Raw genomic sequence first — 19,710 nt, 5'->3', positions numbered from 1 at the left:
AAGTGACTCAGAGGTGGCTCTGGGCAGAACAGATTTCTGACAACTGTATCCCAAATCCTGTCAAAAAAAAAAATCTTCTCAAGTGGCATAAACAAGTTGAAGGAAAAAAGAGAAATATATTAAGCAAGTTTCCCTTTGTAGTCATTCACTGGAAAGGACTTTATGTTACCATTTAAAGTATGATTTGCTTGTACAAAAAAACTTTAAACAGAAACCAGCTGTTCCAAGAACATTTAAGCTAGAATAATTTATCGAGCTCCAGTAATGTTTGTTATTTTTGAACTAAAAATATTGGTGAACTGTTTAAGTACGGGTTATATAACATAGAGATTCAGTTTTTTCCCCCCAAGTCCTCACAACTTCCCGTCCCATAAGAATTATTGGGTTTCAAATTTAGGCAGGACCTCAAGAGATACACTGTCACTTTCTAAGTAGGCCTAAGAAAGTTGTTCAAGAATATAAATCCTTCTTCAGCAATAAAAAGGCATCAAAGTAAGCTGGGGAGGGATGCAGATATTCTGGTTTATACCTTATGAGTGTGTTCCTATGAAACAATGCTAAATGAGGACCCAGGAGCCCTGGCTGGGTGGCTCAGTTGGTTAGAGTGTTGTCCCACTATACTAAGGTTGCAGGTTTGATCCCCGATCAGGGCACATATAAGAATCAACCATTGAATGCATAAATAAGTGGAATAACAAATTAATGTTTCCCTCTCTCTTCCCTCCTCTCTCTCCCTAAAATCAATTTTTTTTTAAAAAAGGACCCAGCAGAGTAGATTTGGAGAAATGAACTCCCTTAAACTGAGCCAATGTAGTCTAGCCTTGAAATAAAAATTTATCATCAAGTAAAAGTGAGGTTGCAGTGTAGTATACTTAAATATCAACTCAAGGTATGCTTTAAAATGGGGGAAAATACTATTATTCCTATTCTGCCACCAAGCAAATTATTGTGTAATTAAATCCAAAAATGTATTATCACAGCAATTAATAGCAACAGAATAAGGTTTTTTTTGGGGGGGAGTGGGGGGACAGTAAATATAGTGATAAAAAGTCACACCCTTAGGTCATCTGAACCTACAGTTTCAAAAGTGAATTATTGGGGTTGTGGACTAACCTGGAAGGGACACAGGGAACTTTCTGGCAGTGATAAAGACTTGGCTTACCCAGGAGTCCTATCTAACAAAAGAGTAATATGCAGATTGACCATCACTCCAACACACAATATGGCTGCCCCCATGTGGTCAAAGGTCCTGTCCCCATGTGGATACAAGATGGCCACCACAAGATGGCCAGCAGGGGAGGGCAGTTGGGAGGCACCAGGCCTGCAAGGGAGGGCAGTTGGAGGCGATCAACCCTGCATGGGAGGGCAGTTAGGGGTGACCAGGCTGACAGAGGAGGGAAGTTGGGGGCAAACAGGCTGGCAGGGGAGCAGTTAGGCATCAATCAGACTGGCAGCAGAGTGGTTAGGGGGTGATCAGGTTGGCAGGCAGAAGTGGTTAGGGGCAATCAGGAAGGCAGGCAGATGAGCAGTTGGGAGCCAGCAGTCCTGGATTGTGAGAAGGATCCCAGATTGGAGAGGGTGCAGGCTGGGCTAACGGACACCTCCCACCCCTGTGCACGAATTTTGTGTACCCGGCCTCTAGTTAATTTGTCAAAAACATACTGACTAATATACTAGATTTAAGATTTATGCATTCCATTGTATATAAAACGTATCTTAAATAATAAAAAGGTCCTGTTAACAAATTTGAACTCTAGTTAATGATATGCAGATTGAAGTATGTAGGTGGAGAATTACTGATGTCTGTAACTTACTTTGAAACTAATCAAATAAGTGAGATGAATTGGTGGATGGAGGGATGGGTTGGATGGAAAGCTGTGACAAAGCAAGTTTAGTAAAACATGAATTCTTCAGTATGAATGATGCATAAATGGGTATTCACCTAGAAAATTTTCAGTTGAAAATATTATTAAAGAAATGTTGGGGGAAAAATAAGTTATTGCAGGCTATGGAAGAGGAAAAAGGAAGACATTGTTCTCAGTATTAACCTTTTAAACTTTCCTTAACAATTTTGGAACGGCGGGAAGAAATTTTATATAGCTTTAAGTTTTGCTTCTTTACAGGGCAATGGAAGGAAAGGAATTGTAGGGGAAATTAATCCCGTTCACTTGGAGTGACCCACCCAAAGACGAACTCAGTTGACATCACCTGAGACAATAAATCTGTGCAAATGGCTTTGCAGTTTACAAAGTGCTTTTCCCAATGCCTCCCTTGATCCATACAACCCTGTAGTTGAAACAAATTCCTATTACGTGCCACGTGAAGAAGTGTTTCTGCCCTCAAAGACTTCAGTAAGAGAAATAAGGCAATACACAAGTAGCTGTATATAATGATGAGTGAATGAATTAAGTGCCTCCAAAGAGATTTTGTTGTTTACTCACCAGGAATTCAGAAGAGGAAGAAAAATCTTAGCTTGGGCAAACCAGGACTCAGCAATAATCTTGTTCCTTTGATTGTTCACTTCTGAAATGTCTATTTCTAGATTAATGTCAGTTTCCTCAGAACTTGGATTGTGGTTGGTTATTCAGTGTTCTTATCCTCAGAATCTATAATAGTACCTGGCATATAATAGGTTCTTGATAAAAAAAATTTTGAATGAATGATTATGACCTTCAGAAAGTTACATTACTCTTAGCCTCCGTTTCTTCATTTCTAAACTAAGAATGTTATAACAAGATACAACTTTCTCAAACCTCAACTCTGGTTCCTAACCATATCGCCAACAGGGAAGGTGGCTGCGGTGGAAAGGCTGGGCATACAAATACTGCATAACCCAAGATCCAGGTAGTGTGGTCCTCCCACACTCCTGCACCATATCCATGGTGCGACTCTGGTGAGGAAGAAGTTAGGGGAAAATCCCCTAACAAGTAGAATAAAGAAGTAGGAGTCCACATCACAGGACTCTAAGGCACTGGGTCCTCTCACCTGAGCCCCCACCCCCACGCATGATCAGAGGGAAACAGGTTATGGCAGGAGACCCCTGCAGTGGTTACAGAAGTCACAACAACAAGGACTGGCTAAAACCAGATCATTTCAAGATAGAGGAAAAACTGACCAGAGAGCATCTCCAAAGTTCATCATACCATCATTATAACGAAAACTGACATAAGTAGGGAGTCCAGGGGTGCTAATACCATGATACTTCCAGAATGGATCATGTTAGGAATAAAGTCCCATCTCAACCAGAAGGTACAGTCAGAATTTGGCACCATGAAGCTTAGAAACCCCCACCCTCAGAAACACATAAAATCCCAAGAACTACTGACCACAGTGTGCAGCCCTCCCGCACTGGCCTGAGTCCACTTGGACGTGTACTTTCACTTCTTTCCAGGGGCACGTGTGTCCTGGCCTCTTTTTCTCTACCCGAATAAAACTTGCTTTCATTCTCACTTTGACTCACACAAGTCAAGAATCTGGAGGTTGGATTGACATGTGAAAGGTCTGGACCGTGCTGGGGCAGGGCCATCCCTGGGCATGGAACTGGCCCAGTGACACTGGGACCAACTCCAACTCTTGGACACTAGCTGGGTGTCCTACAATTCAACTCAGTTCTGACACTATCTACCTGGTTAAGGATTTAGTCCAATGACTGTCCTCCCTCCCCACTTCAGATGCTAATTGCAAGTCAGGGTTGTCACCTGTGCTTCTGCAACTCAGGAAAATATGTAATAGGGTAAGGTATGGGGGGAAGGGCATACCTTTCTCTCCCAGCATGCCACCCTTCCCAAATCTCCACATGTTTCCCCACCCAGACACTCTCTGAACCTCATCGTTTATGAAGACTTCATTTTATAGGCACTATTGATTAAATCACTGGCCATTGGTGATAGATGCCATCTCCAGGCCCTCTCCCCTCCCCAGGGGCCAGGAGTAAGGGGGAGTGAGGTGGGGAATGAAAGTTTCCATCCTCTGATAATGTGATTGGCAGCCCCTGGCAATCAGTCCCCAAACTGTGGTGCCTTCTAAAGGTCATCTCATCAACATAACAAGAGATACCCTCACTTAGGAAATTCCAAAGGTTTTAGGAGCTCAGTGCCAGAATGGGGATGAAGAGCAAATCAGAATATCATGCTTAAGTATATCAGCTCATTCTATCTGGAGCCCTTGCTTTTTGATATGCACTGATTTAATGAACTATGATTTGAGCATCTTAATCTGGTCTGAGAATTTTGGGAGAGTGCCTGGTAGTGAACTTGGAAGCTACTGTTGTGGAGACAGAAGGAAATAGATAGACAGGGACTGGGACCTTGGGGGGAGGGACAGGGAAGGAGAGAATAAAACAGGGAACCCAACTAGGCGGAGTTACTAAGGTACTACAACTGGGCATGGAAGGAAAGGGTGAACATTGGAGACATGAATTTTAAAATGTATGAATGTTGCTAAGACAGGCAGCTTGCAGATAACCAATCACAAGATAGTAGGTTTATTGTATAAACCAATCCCAAGGGTGTTGCTAAGGCAAAATATATATATTGCTTGTTAGTCCCTGATTATATATAACCAGTGTGCTTCTTCTTCCCTCTCTCCCCTCAGTGCACTGGGTGCCTGGGTGCTCCTATGGCAGGAGATAAGCTCCCCTGCATCCATGTGGCTTATAACCATGATCTTGAACTCAACACCCTACATTTTGGTTTTATTATTGCATCAAGGTCACTTCCCATAGAAAATGATGCTTGGTGTCAGGATATTCCCACAACTTCTCCCCATATACTTTGAGCCCAAAAAATGGGGAGAGCAGTTGGGGGGGAACCAGGCCTGCAAGGGAGGACAGTTGGGGGAACCAGGCCTGCAGGGGAGGGCAGTTAGAGGTGACTGGGCTGGCAAGGGAGGGTAGTTAGAGGTAACTGGGCTGGCAAGGGAGGGTAGTTAGAGGTGACTGGGCTGGCAAGGGAGGGCAGATAAGGGTGACTGGGCCAGCAGGGCAGGGCAGTTAGAGGCGATCAGGCTGGCAGGGGAATGATTAGGGGGTGATCAGGCTGGCAGGCAGAAGTGGTTAGGGGCAATCAGGCAGGTAGGCAGGTAAGTGGTTGGTAGCGTGCAGTCCTGGATTGTGAGTGAGAGGGATGTCCCACTGCCTGTTTAGGTCTGATCCCACTGGAATCGGGCCTAAACGGACAGTTGGGCATCCCTTGAGGAGTCCCAGATTGAAGAGGGTGCAGGCTGGGCTGAGGGAAATCCTCCCTCCCCCTCACTGCATGAATTTCATGCACAAGGCCTCTAGTTGTAAATAAGAATCTGACCTGAGATTCTTGTAAACTATGTAAATTGACTATTCTAACCCTGGCTACATTTATGTTTATTAGTTCAGATATTAAAAAATAGTTTCCTGAGCAAATTATTAGTGTGAATCAATGGTTATCACTCATGTACACATGCATATAAGCACAACCAATGGACATAAGACACTGTGGGGGGAGGGGATGAGGGCATGTGACGGGGGTAGGGGAGGCCAGGGGAAGGTCAATGGGGAAAAAAAGGAGATATATATACTACAATGTGTAATACTTTAAACTAGGGGTGTCGAACTCAATCAGAGAAGGGGCCAAAATCTAAAATCCAGCCTAAATCGCGAGCCGAATAGTTTACTGAACAGTCATAAACTGACAATGTCATAAACTGACAGCGGAGTGCAGTGATGACAGCGCGGTGCGGGCCACATTGCAAGGCCTGGCGGGCTGGATTTGGCCCGCGGGCCTTGTGTTTGACACATGTGCTTTAAACAATAAAAAATGGTTATCACTTTTATTTTTCTTTAAGTATTAGAATCTGCTTTAAACATGAAAACCAATATGCAAGACAATCAAAAGTATTTTTAATGAAGGTAAAATTATTGTCAGTTCAATTTTCTATTATTTACTTATTACATATCCTTCAATGAGAACATCAGGCTGTTTTGTTAAACACAAACGGTTAAAAATAGAACTCAAAGAAGAAGTCAATTCCAGCCTTATCCAACTGTATTTTTACCTTTATTTCTTTATTTTATTTGTGCCACATCAAGAGAATTCTGTTTTACACAGGTAAGCAGTTTGGAAATAGTAACGTCCTCTTTAATAGCTCATGCGGCAGTCTCTGGGTATTCTTCATTAAGTATACACAGAAACTTGAAAACAAAGTAATAAGACATTTATTTCAAAACTGACATACTAATATTACTCATCAGCTGCTCACATTTCTTATTGTCAACAAGATAGGACGGAGCAGCCCAACCCATAATGGGTCATCAAGCTAGGACCAGACTTTCTCATTTGATAAGTCGGGCATGTATTAGTCATTGCACAACCCACCTATTTGGCTGGATGAGAGAATTTGCCAAACAGATGCGCGCTGCCCTCACATGGCATGGCGCCAAGCTGGGGCCAAGAGGTCCACTCAGGTTATTTTTCCTGCTTGGACACGCAAGAGTTTTCAGCAAGAGCAGTAGAGAGCTCTCATGGTCCATGATACATTTACAAGCTCACTTTTGAGGATTGTAATTAACTTATTAACCTGGCAAATTCATAGGCTGAGATCAAGGGCGGGGGAGGGGTGTTTGAAGAAAAACACTCTGCCTGGCTATGAGGGTCTAAAGCACTACAAAGTGGACTGAAGTAGTATCTTCTTACCACAGCTTGTCAGGACAACATTTCTCCAAAAGCCCAGGCAATCTCAATTATATCTATGTCCTCAATGGTTTTCACGTCTCAGAACTTCTGATTTCCAGTTTGATTTTGGGAGGTGGAGGTTGGAGCCGAGATGATTAGCAGCTCACAAACTAGGTGAAAATGAGCCTCTAAAAATACCGCCCGCAACCCTGGGATTCTACAGACACAGTTTGAAACCTCATGTGTCGGGCAGTGCTATAGCGGGCAGCCTCCCTCTCCCTCTAGAATAATGAGATGGTTTATATTTCAATAGAATCTGCCAAAGTGCTTGTTTATTGGACACCGTCCTAGTCCTCTCCCCATAGTATTTTCTGGCCAATGCTGACTGAGATGTGCACGCTGTAGAAAAATAGTAACTGACTCAAAGATAAATTTGGCTGATGTCTACATGGCTTCATCCCAAATATGTGTCAATGTTTAAAGATCATCTCTTTTACTCTCCATTTAGTCTCTGACTTTGGAGTCAGAGAAAGAAATGGTAGAAAAAGTGAGGGTAGTATACCTTGCCAAGGTGAACACAAGCCTTTCCAAATAAAAATAGGTTGATCTGTTAAAAGAGGCGAAGCTAGAACTAGCACAGGAGAGAGAGACAAAGACAGAGGCATACCTTCCCTTCATCCCTCCAGGCTTTTTAGAAGCCCGGGTAGCCTTACCTATAATATAAGGGCATTTAGTTCAAGCAATATTTGGAATCTCTGATGACAAGAAAAAAAATATGTTCTTTCTCTGAGGTGGTGGTGGCTTATTTAAAACCAGATCAATAGAGAATTAGGAGAGGGAACTGACCCTCATCTTGAAGGAAGGTGACCTCTAGTGGACAACTGTGGTTTTCAACCAGTTCAGACTACACAGGACAATGATATTTTAATATTAGTTATAAATATAAATATGTCTTAAGTTACATTTTAAAAAGAGTATAAAGGTTCCACCAATGCTAACACATCCACAGTTACAATCCAGGCCATCTTTGATGGTTCTGGAATTGGTACAGCCTTGGGCCAGGAGTCCCAGACCCGGATTCTGGGCTCAACTATGCCTCTTACTAGATGCACGGGGGCAACTTCCTATCTCACAGCCTGTACCTCCAAATCTAAAAAATGGGCTGACTCATAAACAGCCATCTTCTTGTGCTTCCCTACCCCCTTTTTTCATGCTGTTGTATTTTTTTAAAGTTTAAATCAGGCTTATTTTATATAAATTTTCTAAATAAGCAACAACAGCCAAAACAAAACAAAACAAAACAAAACAAAACAAATACATACTCCCACTGAGTGAGTGAGCAAAAAACTGTCAGATTTCAATTTAAGGTGTTCCTGATATACGCATAATGAATGTAAAGGTACTGATTTCTTTTGTTTTTCTTTTTATATTGACTGTGGAAAAACGTATTTCCAAAACTAAACCCCCTGGGCCACCAGTTTATTATAAAAGTTAATTTTATTATAAAAGAGCTACTAGTTTTGACAGATTTATTTCACAGAATAAAACAAAAATAATAATGAAAAGAAGGGATGCATAATAATTTATGTAGTCTTTTTCTTCTGAAAACTACCAGCTCATCAACTCATGTATTTCCCTAGTTCTCCACTGAACTCTGGAACAAGGCAGAATAATTTATGACTCAACTCAACATAATCTCTAAGAAACTATTAAAATTCCTTAGTGGTCCTTAAATCTTTTTTCCCCACCCACCCTCAATATCAGAGTAGTGTTATAATGCTATTAGTTATAATGGGATTTAATACTTAAGAGCTTTCTCAGGTATATTCTCTAACCAGCTTTTCCTGGAACGCTTTTATAATCTTTCTCATTTCAGCCTCAAAAGAGGTGCCCAAATGATTTTAGTTGCTGAAGGGTAGGAAAGCGAACACTGGCCTAATAAAAGGTTTTCTGAAGCGTAATAAAAATGCCAGCCTATCATTAAAACCTTTCCTTAACTTGCTTGATCTTAAAGCTATTGAGTTAAGTTTCTCATGTTTCAAAATTAAATTCTTTCAGAATGTAAAGGCCCCGGCTAGGAAGTGACTCTAATCCAAACAGGTGCCCTCATTCTCAGAGGGGAGGATTAAAATCGGTCACGGATAATTCATGAGCAGTAAAATTAATCTGCAGGTTAATAGCGGCTTTTCTAAAACTCCGTAACCAACCAGTTTTCCTTGGTGAAGGGCAAAGACGGCCTCCTTCAGACACAAGCTGGGCCAACAAAGTACGCATTTATTCCGAGTGCTCAGACTTTGTCATCATGTATTGAGAAGCCAACGCCGAAATCAGCAGTCCTTTTGAGGTCTTGCACCTTGCAGAGCACCTGGCTACCTCCGGCCAACACCTCGCCTCTCTCCTCATCGGAGATAACGCTAAGGGATCTCAGCCTTGGCCTGTTTCCATTCCTGACCCTCAAAGTAAAAGAAAAAACTAGAAAAAATAATCAGGATCTGTTTTTGCCTCCGCGCCAATGCTTCCTCTCTTGTGCTCACAGCCTGACTCCGGGCCTGACTGGGAGGAATGGTAGCCAGCGGAAAGGGCACATATCTGCTCTGCAGACAGCGGGGGAAACCTACAGTGATGGTTCAACTACTTGTGTTCTGTTTTGAGGTTTTTTTAAATCAAATTTCCAAAGGACAGAAGTGATTATTTCAGCAGAGCTGTCACTGCAGCTGAGGCAATCAGGCCTCTGACCTCACTTTGGATGGCATAAATTTATAAAACATCATTCAAAACGAATTTTAGACTCATTCACTCACCCAGCTGACCCTGACTTGAGAGTTTGGGTAGTTGCATGCTTCTTGATTTATTTCCCAAACTGTTGCAAAAAAAAAAAAAAAAAAAAAAAAAAAAAAAAAAAAAGAAGCGCTTGCAGCCTTAGTTACTTCTTTGTGAATGAAAAATACGTTTGTTGAAATCATAAATCAGATTATGTCAGATCTTGGTTTAAAACTCCTTGCTGGTTTCCCACAACATTTAGGATAAAATCCTAAATCCCCACAGGCCCTGCTCCACCCTTCAGGCTTCTTTTGCTCCTCGCAGATTCTTGCTCACTTAGCTCTGGGCGCATTGGCTGCCAATCAGATTCCTAGAAAGGCCAGCACTGCCCCTCCTCGGGCCTTCACAGGAGCTGTTTCTCAATCTGAACAGCCCTCCCTGTCCTGCCCAGTAAATTATCTTGCTTACGTCAGAGGCCTTTCCTTAGCCCACAGTCTAAATGTCCTGCCTCAGATCCACTTAGCACTCACAGTGTCTTCTTTCTCAGCACAGTTTGTAACTACCACTTAATTGTGATTTTTTAATATTGATTTTAGAGAGAAAGGAAAGGGGAAGGAGAGAGATGGAAGGAGGGAAGGGGAGAGAAAGAGAGGTGAAAAACACTGATTGGCTGCCTCCTTGTATGTCCCCCACCAGGGGTAGAGCCCCCAACCTGGGCATGTGCCCTGATCAGGAATTGAACTGGCAGCCTTTAGTTCGTGGGACACTCAACTGAGTCGTCGCTCTGGCCAGGCCAAGTAAGCAGCAGTTTGTTCCATGAGACTGTCCACTCCATAAGAGAGCAAGGGCCATATCTGACAGGTCTACCATTGTATGTCCAACATCTAGCTTGGTGCTGAGCGCAGAGTAGGCATCCAGTAAATATTTGAATAAATGAATGGAATCATGAAGTTTTCTAACATCAGGGCCTTGGGGTCCAGGGCAGGAGGGTGCCCACACCAGCTGTTGTTGGTTCAGCTCACCACTGTGGCCAAACTGGCCCCTCATCTTACATAGCAGGGAAGCCTCACCTGCACCACTGGGAGGCTGAAAGCCAGCTCTCCAGCCAGGCAGCGAGGCCTCGGGCTTCATTTCCCTCCTCACAGTGAACTCGTGTTGGCAGGCTCAGAGGGGCCCCTGTCTTTGCAGGCTGCCCCCGGGGCATGACCAGCTGTGCCAGCGGACCGGAGGGCAAAGCACTCATTTGCAGCTCCCCATGGACCCTTAGCACCTGCTAAACTGCGTCCACTAGACCACTGCCCTCAACTGCATACACAATTGATTAAAAAGAAAAACACAGCCCGGTATTTGTTTCCCCTTCTCAATGTACTACCGTGGAAGATAGACTGTTGGCCCAGAGGATAGCCTGGCAAAGAGACAATAATTTGACATTGCCAACTTGTGCACTCCAAAAAAGAGGATATTGATAAGCACACTAAGTCAGAATTCTTATATTTAAGGGATGATCAAGTGCTCCAACTTATGTTCTCATCAAAAGGAGAGGATGCAAAATAACTGGTAGAAAGGTAAGTGGAGTTTGAGACATGCTTTTATTTATTTTTATTTTTTTAAAATATATTTTATTGATATTTTTTACAGAGAGGAAGGCAGAGGGAGAGGGATAGAGAGTTAGAAACATTGATCAGCTGCCTCCTGCACACTCCCCACTGGGGATGTGCCCGAAACCACAGTACATGCCCTGGACTGTAATCAAACCTGGGACCCTTCAGTCCACAGGTTGACGCTCTATCCACTGGGCCAAACCAGTTAGGGTGAGACACGCTTTTAAATTCGCCTGCCTACCATGGAGGTTTAGGCTAGGGGAAAAAAAAAAAAAGGCAAAAAAGGAAACATTAGCATGTTTGCTCTCTTAGACACAGGAAATCAAGCAAATGAAAATGACAGCTACAAGCAACCACAATTTAGGCTGTGGCTTTCCAGAAAGTATTCTCATGTTTGAGGAAGAAATGCTGGATGCGAATTGAGTCTCTAATCCAAGTGCTCCTCTCTGTAGAAACTATTTGCTGTTCTATAATTTGGCATCCTCACTGATTCCATTTCCACAGAAAGAGAATTACTGAAGTTTCCGTTCTCACGCGCCCTGTTTCGATGATAAATTAATTAATCCTGAATCTGGGTCAAGAGCACAGGGTAGAGGGCTGGCACTGCTGAATCCAGAAAGCCCACGAGGATGCCTCATTTAGTGTCAGCCATGTAGTTCGGATTGATGGCTAAATCTGTGCAGGGACTTTGCTTTTCCTACAAGATGGGTTGAATGAGGCAGGTATGCCATCTGTCCCCAGATGGATGATGATTCAGTGTGGAATGCATCCCCGCCCTGTCCTGCCCCTGTGATCTCTTCTACCCCATGGCTACTGCTCTTGGGTGTACGCACTGCAGGAAGTGGGGTTCCTACAAGCAGGTAGGGAATGCTCTCGAGGAAGGAGTCAATGCTCTGTTTGGCATGGCTGACGTCATGCTTCATTTGCAGTTAAGAATAACATTCAGCACTAGCCAGTGTGACTCAGTAGTTGGAGCGTCAGCCTATGCACTGAAGGGTCTCAGGTTTGATTCCTGGTCAAGGGCATGTATCTGCTTTGAAGATTTTATCACCGGCATGGTTGGAGCACATGCAGTGGGAGGCAAGCAATTGATGAGCTCTCTCACATTGATTTTTCTCTCCCTGCTTTCTCCCCCTCCTTCCTTTCTCTCCCTTCCACTCTAAAAATCAATGGGAAAAAAGTATCATTGGGTGAGGATTAACAAAAAAAACAAACCAAAACAAACAAAAAACTAAAAAATGGATTGCAGACTTAAATATAATACTCGAAATCATAAAACTCCTATAAGAAAAGATAGGCAGTAAAATCTCTGACATTTACCTTTGCAATATTTTTTTCTGTCATATCTCCTTGAGTAAGGAAAACAAGAAAATAAATAAATAAAGGGGACTACATCAAACTAAAATGTTTTTGCACAGCAAATAAAACCCCCAACAAAACAAAAAGACAACCTACTGAATGGAAGAAGATATTCTCCAGTGATACATCCAATAAGAGGTAAATATCCAAGTTTTAAAAATTAAATTTATTTGGATGATATTGGTTAATAAGATATATAGGTTTCAAGATTATATACACTTCTATGATAGATGATCTGAATATTGTATTGTGTACCCACCACCCAAAGCCAAATCATCTTCCATCACCATATATTTGGCCCCTTTTGCCCCCACTCCCCTAATTTTATAAACAACTCAAAATGAAAAAAAAAACTCACAAAAAACCCACAATGCAATTAAAAAATGAGAAGAGGATCTGAATAGACATTTATCCAAAGAGGACATACAGATGGCCAACGGACATATGAAAAGATGCTCAACATGAATAATCATCAGAGAAATGCAAATCAAAACCATAAGGAGATATCACTTCACACCTGTCAAAATGACTACCAAATCAACAAACAAAAACTGTTGGTGAGGATATAGAAAAAAGAATCCTTGTGCCCTGTTGGTGAGAATGCAGATTGGTATAGCCACTATGGAAATTAGTATGAAAGTTCTTCAAAAAATTGAAAATGGAACTGCCTTGTGATCCAGTGATTCACATTTGTCTATACATCCAAAGAAATCCAAAACATTAATTAGAAAGAATGTATGCATCCCTATGTTCATTGCAGTGTTATTTATAATTGCCTATAAATACACAAATGGATAACAAAGCTGTAGTGTATATACATATAATGGAATATTACTCGGCCATAAAAAATAACGAAATCTTACAATTTGCAATAGCATGGATGGACCTAAAGGGTATTATGCTAAGTGAAAAAAAGTCAGAGAAAGACAAATGACATATGATTTCACTTATATGTGGAATCTAAAGAACAAAATGAATGAACAAACAACATAGAAAGGGACTCATAGATACAGAAAATTGAGGGTAGCCGGACAAGAGATGGGTGAAGGGTTGGGTGAAAAAGGTGAGAATTAAGAAGTACAGATTGGTAGTTACAAAATAGTCACAGAGATGTGAAGTACAGCAGAGGGAATATAGTCCATAATATTATATTCATAGAGGTCCGATACACAAAATTAGTGCAAGGGGCTCAGCCCTCACAGCCGCTATGGCTTGCTTCGGCCCTCACAACCTTCGCTTCATCTGAAAGGTTGTTCGTCTGTCTGGTCTAATTAGCATATTATGCTTTTATTATTATAGATAGGTGGGTACTGAAACACCGGGGGAGATCCCTTTGTAAATAACTGTAAATGATTATCTAATTGCTGTGCTATATTCCTGAAACTAATAAAAATAATTTCAACTATAATTGAAAAATAAACTAAAAAAAATTACTACATATATACTTCTTGTTTACTGCTTACCTTCCAGTATCATATCAGCTTTAGGATGTCAGGGGCTGTGTTTTGTTTTCAGCTGCCTCATGCATCTACCAGCCGAAGACACAGCACTCACCTCAATAAACATTTCTTGAACAAATTATCAGAGATGCATATTTTCCTTCTTTTCTTACTTTTTCAGTTACTTTGCTCTAATAACTACCTCCACCTCTTTATGGTAAAATTTATTTAATTTCAGACAGAATGAAAGCTAATGGTTTTTAAATATTCTATACTGATAAACTCATTTGAAAATTTATACATATATATTTCTTTAAAAATAACTGATCTGTAATTATAATTTTTAGGAATTTTAATCATTCCTCTCACAGGAAAAAAATCATAATTTCAAGTATTTACTATTGGTGTCTGATTTATCTTTAAGTGGCAGAAGTTCCTAATATCTATTCTGATTAAGGTAGGTGTAGGGGGAAAGGTAAAAACACCATGATTCTAAAACTGACTCATTATTCTGAGGAAATCACTTTAAATTATAGAATTAACCTCAGGGTTGCCCACCTTGAATCTGATCAGAGAGCTGGAAGTGGCTGCCAGCAGAGGTCTCCAGTTTGCTAGGTGTTCAACATTGGTTACAACCTTCATTCAAACCTGGAAATAACTGACCAATCTCTGGACCAGACCACCTGGCCCAGGGAGAGATGGCTCCCAGGACCTGATCGCCTGAGCGTTGGTCCTGAGGTTAGGGCTACTAGGTGGTCGCTAAGCCCCACTCTGGGGACCTGGCTTCACCTAGGAGACAGAAAGAGAAAAGCATGTGGGGAGAGATCTATGGGGGTGACCCAGAGACCACCTCAGCCTCCTGGTAGCCTCCTTTACGCCACTGGCATACAAGACAAAGAGCAGGAGGCAGATTCTAGATAGACTGATCACCTGGCCCAAAATCAGGGCTTAATTAAGAAGGCAAAGTATATTATCTCTACAGTCTAGTGCCTGTAAATTCTTTGGAAAAGTAAAGATTTCTCTGTAATACCGTGTTTCCCCGAAAATAAGACATCCTCCGAAAATAAGACTTAATTACAGGTTTCCTTCTGAGTGAAATATAAGGCATCCCCCCGAAAATAAGGACCCCCTAGGCTAAACATGAGAGATTTGGTCCACTGATTCTGAAAGAAATGGAGTCACAAGAAATTCACCAGGAAATTCAGGAATTGGATTGTTATGATGATCCAGAAGATGATGACATGATTGTCATTGAATAAATGAGTAAATTCTTGATACTGTAGGATTGACAGTTTTTTTGGTTTGTGTTGATAACTACTGTACTACCGTAACGTATACAAGTAATAAATTTCCTTTATTTTCATTTAACAATAAATGTGTACCGTATTCTTCTTCATGGAAAAATAAGACATGCCCTGAAAATAAGACCTAGCACATCTTTGGGAGCAAAAAATTAATATAAGACAGTGTCTTATTTTCGGGGAAACAGGGTAGTAACAATAATAATACCGTGACAAAGGACCGTGAGGACTTTAACTGGAAGGTGAGAGGTCACACTCAATGCCTCCTCTGTTGTCACAGAAAAGCTTTCATTGAAAAGATGTATTAATCCAGCCGGCACTTCACCATAGGGTCACATGGGTTAACTTAAATCTGATCTAATCAGTAGTAAGAAGGTTTTTTACTAGTACAGTAATCCATGAAGAAAACAAGCCAAATTGTAGGCATTTAAAAAAGCCAGGCAGAGAGGTACAGGTATGGCAAACACACAAAATGGCCATACAAAAGTGGGAAAATTACTTTACACCCAGATAAGCACTTCTTAGAGTGATTTTCTCCCCCTAGGATCTAGACGCCGTCAGTGTCCATGCTGCTTTGTCTGACCTGCAGGTTATTAGAATATGCTTGGTGCTGCTCTCACTGATGATACCCCGCGGTCTCTTTTCCCCTTTCAGACCTCACCAGCCATGCATGGCAATCATTCTTAATCCGCAAAAAAAAAAAATTCTTTACCTGAGCATGAGTTATATTCTTCATGTGCTTGGGCTGTTGTTAGCCTAGTTTTATTCATCATAGGTATTCTTATTTTTTAAAATTATTTTTACCCTCCCCTGAGGATATGTTTATTGATTTGAGAGAGAGAGGAAGGGGGAGAGAATGAGAGAGAGAAACATTGATCAGTTGCCTCTCATATGCACCCAAATCAGGGATTGAACTTAAAACCTGACTGGGAATTGAACCCAACACCAGTCCAATGGAGAGTGCAGGCATGTTTCCCCCAAATCTAAAGGCTTGAGAGAGTTTCCTTCTTTATATGACACATGTCATGATGGGGAGGTATCCTTGAAGTGAATTATACCTTACCAAATTTAAGTAAGCAAGACCACGTTGAACATGAGGACCAGAGTCTTCAGGAAGTCAACATATTTCTGAGAGATTTTTAACTTAGTTCAAGGTCAAGACAGGGTGGGCCACACTGATCAACAGAGCCCAGTTCATCATTTATTAACTGCCTACTAGATAATATGACTTCAGCGGGACACAAGCCTATTATCGATAGATGATCCCTGGAAGGTGTCAGGAATGAAGAAAGGTCTTCCTGATGAGGTAAGGTAAGATGATTTTGATTACAACTCTCTCTCCTAGGTCAAAGCACAGCAGCGTATTTAAGACTGAGAAATCCTATTGTAAAGACATCCATTTAACTGAGTTTAGCCCCACATTATCCATAGTTATTTTGGTGATGGAATCCTCCTACTACATGACATCAATGAAATGCCACTGAAATTAGGAACATTTTAGTACTCAAGATATATTCTCTTTTTACATGAGGACTAGAAGCTTTAAAATCACGCAGGCAGCAGGGAGAGGGAGATCTTAAATCCAGATCTTTCCTTTTCAGCTTCGGGACCAATTCACAGGATCACTGATGGACGGGTCAGAGTGTGTCAAAGGTCAGGGCTGACATATCTGACACATTCATGTCACAGGGCATGTCAGGCTCAGCCCCAATATTCTTGCTGGGCCACAACTTACAGCATGTAGGTAGTTTCAGGCTGGGGTTCTTTCAGGCTGATAGCTCATCTTATCTTTCAGAGTACACTGCTCTCAGGCCCTTACTTCTAGGCTTTTAAAAACAACTCTACTTTGTTTATTCTATGCTACACCCTCGAGAGGAATTCTGGCCCCCAGGCCTCTGTTCATGCTGTTTCTGCTGCCTGGAAACCTTAGAGATCATTTGGTGCAGACTGGTCCCTCAGGCAGCAGTTACCAGCAGGAACTCACTGACGCGTGCTCTGGGGACCCCTTTGAGGGCAGAGGGAGAAGCTGAATTCTGAATCTGCTACAGCAAAGGCCTCACAGATGATGGAAGGGAGCTCTGAAGCTGGGCTGGTCTTTCAGGGCTGAGCCCAGTTGGGAGGAAGGCGCCAGGCCAGACATTGGATACAGGCTGTGCCTAGAAGGGGGCATGACCTTGGGCCATCCCTAGAGTGGGTCTCAGATGAGAACTGTCAGCTGCCAACACTCCAGGATCTGGGGGGAATGAGTACTTTACTTCTGAAGAGGGGATGGGTGGCGTCCCAGGGGTGGGCTGCCCGGCAGTGAGTGTCCTTCCTCCACGGAGTTCAGGTCACGCTTCCTACTCCATCACTCAGGTCCATTCCCTTGTCTGCATCCTGCAGATGCCAACAGAACTTAGTGTCTGTGCAGTGGCTTTGTTACACTAAACTTACTTTTAGCATGGTTCATGGGTTTTATCCCCCTGCCTTGATGGCAAAGCTCACCGAAAGTTTTATATTTCTCTTGTATCCACAGGTTGTAGGAAAGTGACCAATAATATATGAGGTAAAAAAAAAAAAAAAAAAAAAAGGAATTTAGAGCCTGAAATCCTAATTTTAAATCCTAGAATTACCACATATAAATGGATAAAGTTATAGACATCACTTAATTTCTATAAATCTTAGTTTCATCATTTATAATGTGGGAATAAATAAAAATCCTTATTTTATCCAAGCTACAGTGTTGCTGTGAGAACATGAAGATGGTGAACTGAAAATGCTTTGTAAACTTATAAACTAAAACCAATGTTTTTCAATGTTGAGTACCATTCAAGGGGAAAACTATTGGACTGGTAAATGTAAAAGTAGGTATACGTTCTTTATGCTGATAATATTCATAAAACATAAATAGTTTTACAAATAAATATAAACAAATATGATATACAATCAACTTCAATGGGAAAAACCCAGGTTATTATAAAAGATGGTGTTGGTTTGAAAGATGATTTTTTGTGTGTGTGTGTGTGGCTTTTATACATATGGTACTAACTGTAGAGCAAAGGTTCATTTGGTTTGGATATGCCTATATTCTGTGTGCTATGCAATAAATCTGATTTTTCAACACTTGTCTCCATATGAAATTGATCACTTATACAATCGATCCTAAACTTTATATGAAAATGCAAAGGACACAGAACAACCAAAACAACCTGGAAAAAGAACAAAGTTGAAGACCTAACACTTCCCAAAGCATGCTATAAAGATACATTACTCAAGAGAGTATGGCACTGGCATATGGAAAGACATATAGATAAATGGAATAGAATTGAGAATACGGAAATAAACCCTTACATTTATAGTCCATTGATATTTTTTGACATAGGTGCCAAGGTAATTGGATGGGGGAAAGGACAGTCTTTTCTAAAAGAGTGCTAGGACAACTGGGTATCTGTAAAAAGATGTATTTATATACTTAACTCATATCATGTAAAAATGGACTTAAAATTGATCACAAACTCATGTCAGGGCTAAAACGGTAAAAATTCTAGAAGAAAATGTAGAACTTTTGTGGCCTTAGGTTAGACAGAATTATTGAACATAATATCAAAAGCATGATCCACAAAAGGAAAAAAAATTAAAAAACAGACTTCATAAAAATTAAACCTTTTATACTTTACAAATCACCAATAATAAAATGAAAAGATAAACCACAGCCTGAAAGCAAATATTATTTCTGATAATGGGTTTATATCCAGAATATATAAAGATCTCTTGTAAGACAAATCAATTTAAAAATGGACTAGATAGCCCTAGCCAGTTTTGCTCAATGGATAGAGAACCCCCACCTGCAGCCTGAAGGGTCCAGGGTTCGATTCCCATCAAGGGCACATGCTCAGGTTGTTAACTTCATCCCCAGTAGGGGGCACGCAGGAGGCGTGATTCAATCAATGATTCTCATCATAAAAGTTTCTACCTCTCTCTCCCTCTCCTTTCCTCTCTGAAATCAATAAAAATATGTTTTAAAAATAATATAAAAATAAAATGGGCTAATTAGCCCATGAAAATATGTTCAGTATCATTAATCATTAAAGAAATGCACATTAAAAGAACAATCAAATATTATTATTTCTACTAGAATGGGTATAATAAAAACAAAAACAAAATAATGATTGGTGAGAATATGGGAAAACTGTTACCCTCGTGCATTGCTGTTGGGAACATAAGATGGTACAGCCACTTGAAAAACAGCATGGCAGTTTCCTAAAAAAAGAAAAATTAAACCTAAATTTACCAAATGATCCTGCAATTCCACTCCACAGCATCTACCCACGAGAAAGGAAAACACAGGTCTCACAAAGATGTATATGTGTTCATAGCAACCTTATTTATAATATCAAAAAGAGAGGAAATACTCCACATGTCCATCCCCTGGTGAACAGATAAACAAAACATGGATACCCATAAAATGGAATATTGTTCAGCAATAGGGATCCATGCTACAACCTGAATGAACCTAACAATAAGCCAAGTAAAGAAGCCAGGTGCAAAAAGATTAAATATTTTATGTTCCCACGTATATGAAATGCCCAGAAAAGGCAAATTAATAGGGGCAGAAAGTAAATCATAG

At 41.0% G+C, this 19,710-nt stretch overlaps 1 protein-coding gene across 3 annotated transcripts in view; it reads right to left on the bottom strand.

Moving 5' to 3' along the window:
• Nucleotides 1-19,710, bottom strand: part of LOC311618458 (schwannomin-interacting protein 1) — a 116,219-nt gene that overhangs the window by 61,271 nt on the left and 35,238 nt on the right. The window contains exon 2 of one of the 3 annotated variants that reach the window (XM_084876021.1): nucleotides 19,280-19,343. The exons of the other annotated variants lie outside the window; for them this stretch is intronic. Coding sequence (XP_084732147.1) covers nucleotides 19,280-19,343 — 64 coding nt within the window. The remainder of the gene's footprint in view (nucleotides 1-19,279; nucleotides 19,344-19,710) is intronic. 3 annotated transcript variants of the gene reach the window in all.

This window comes from Pipistrellus hanaki, assembly GCF_964339955.1.
Source record: "Pipistrellus hanaki genome assembly, chromosome: 2".
Classification (NCBI taxonomy): domain Eukaryota; kingdom Metazoa; phylum Chordata; class Mammalia; order Chiroptera; family Vespertilionidae; genus Pipistrellus; species Pipistrellus hanaki.
This window is presented reverse-complemented; position numbering and strand designations above follow the sequence as displayed.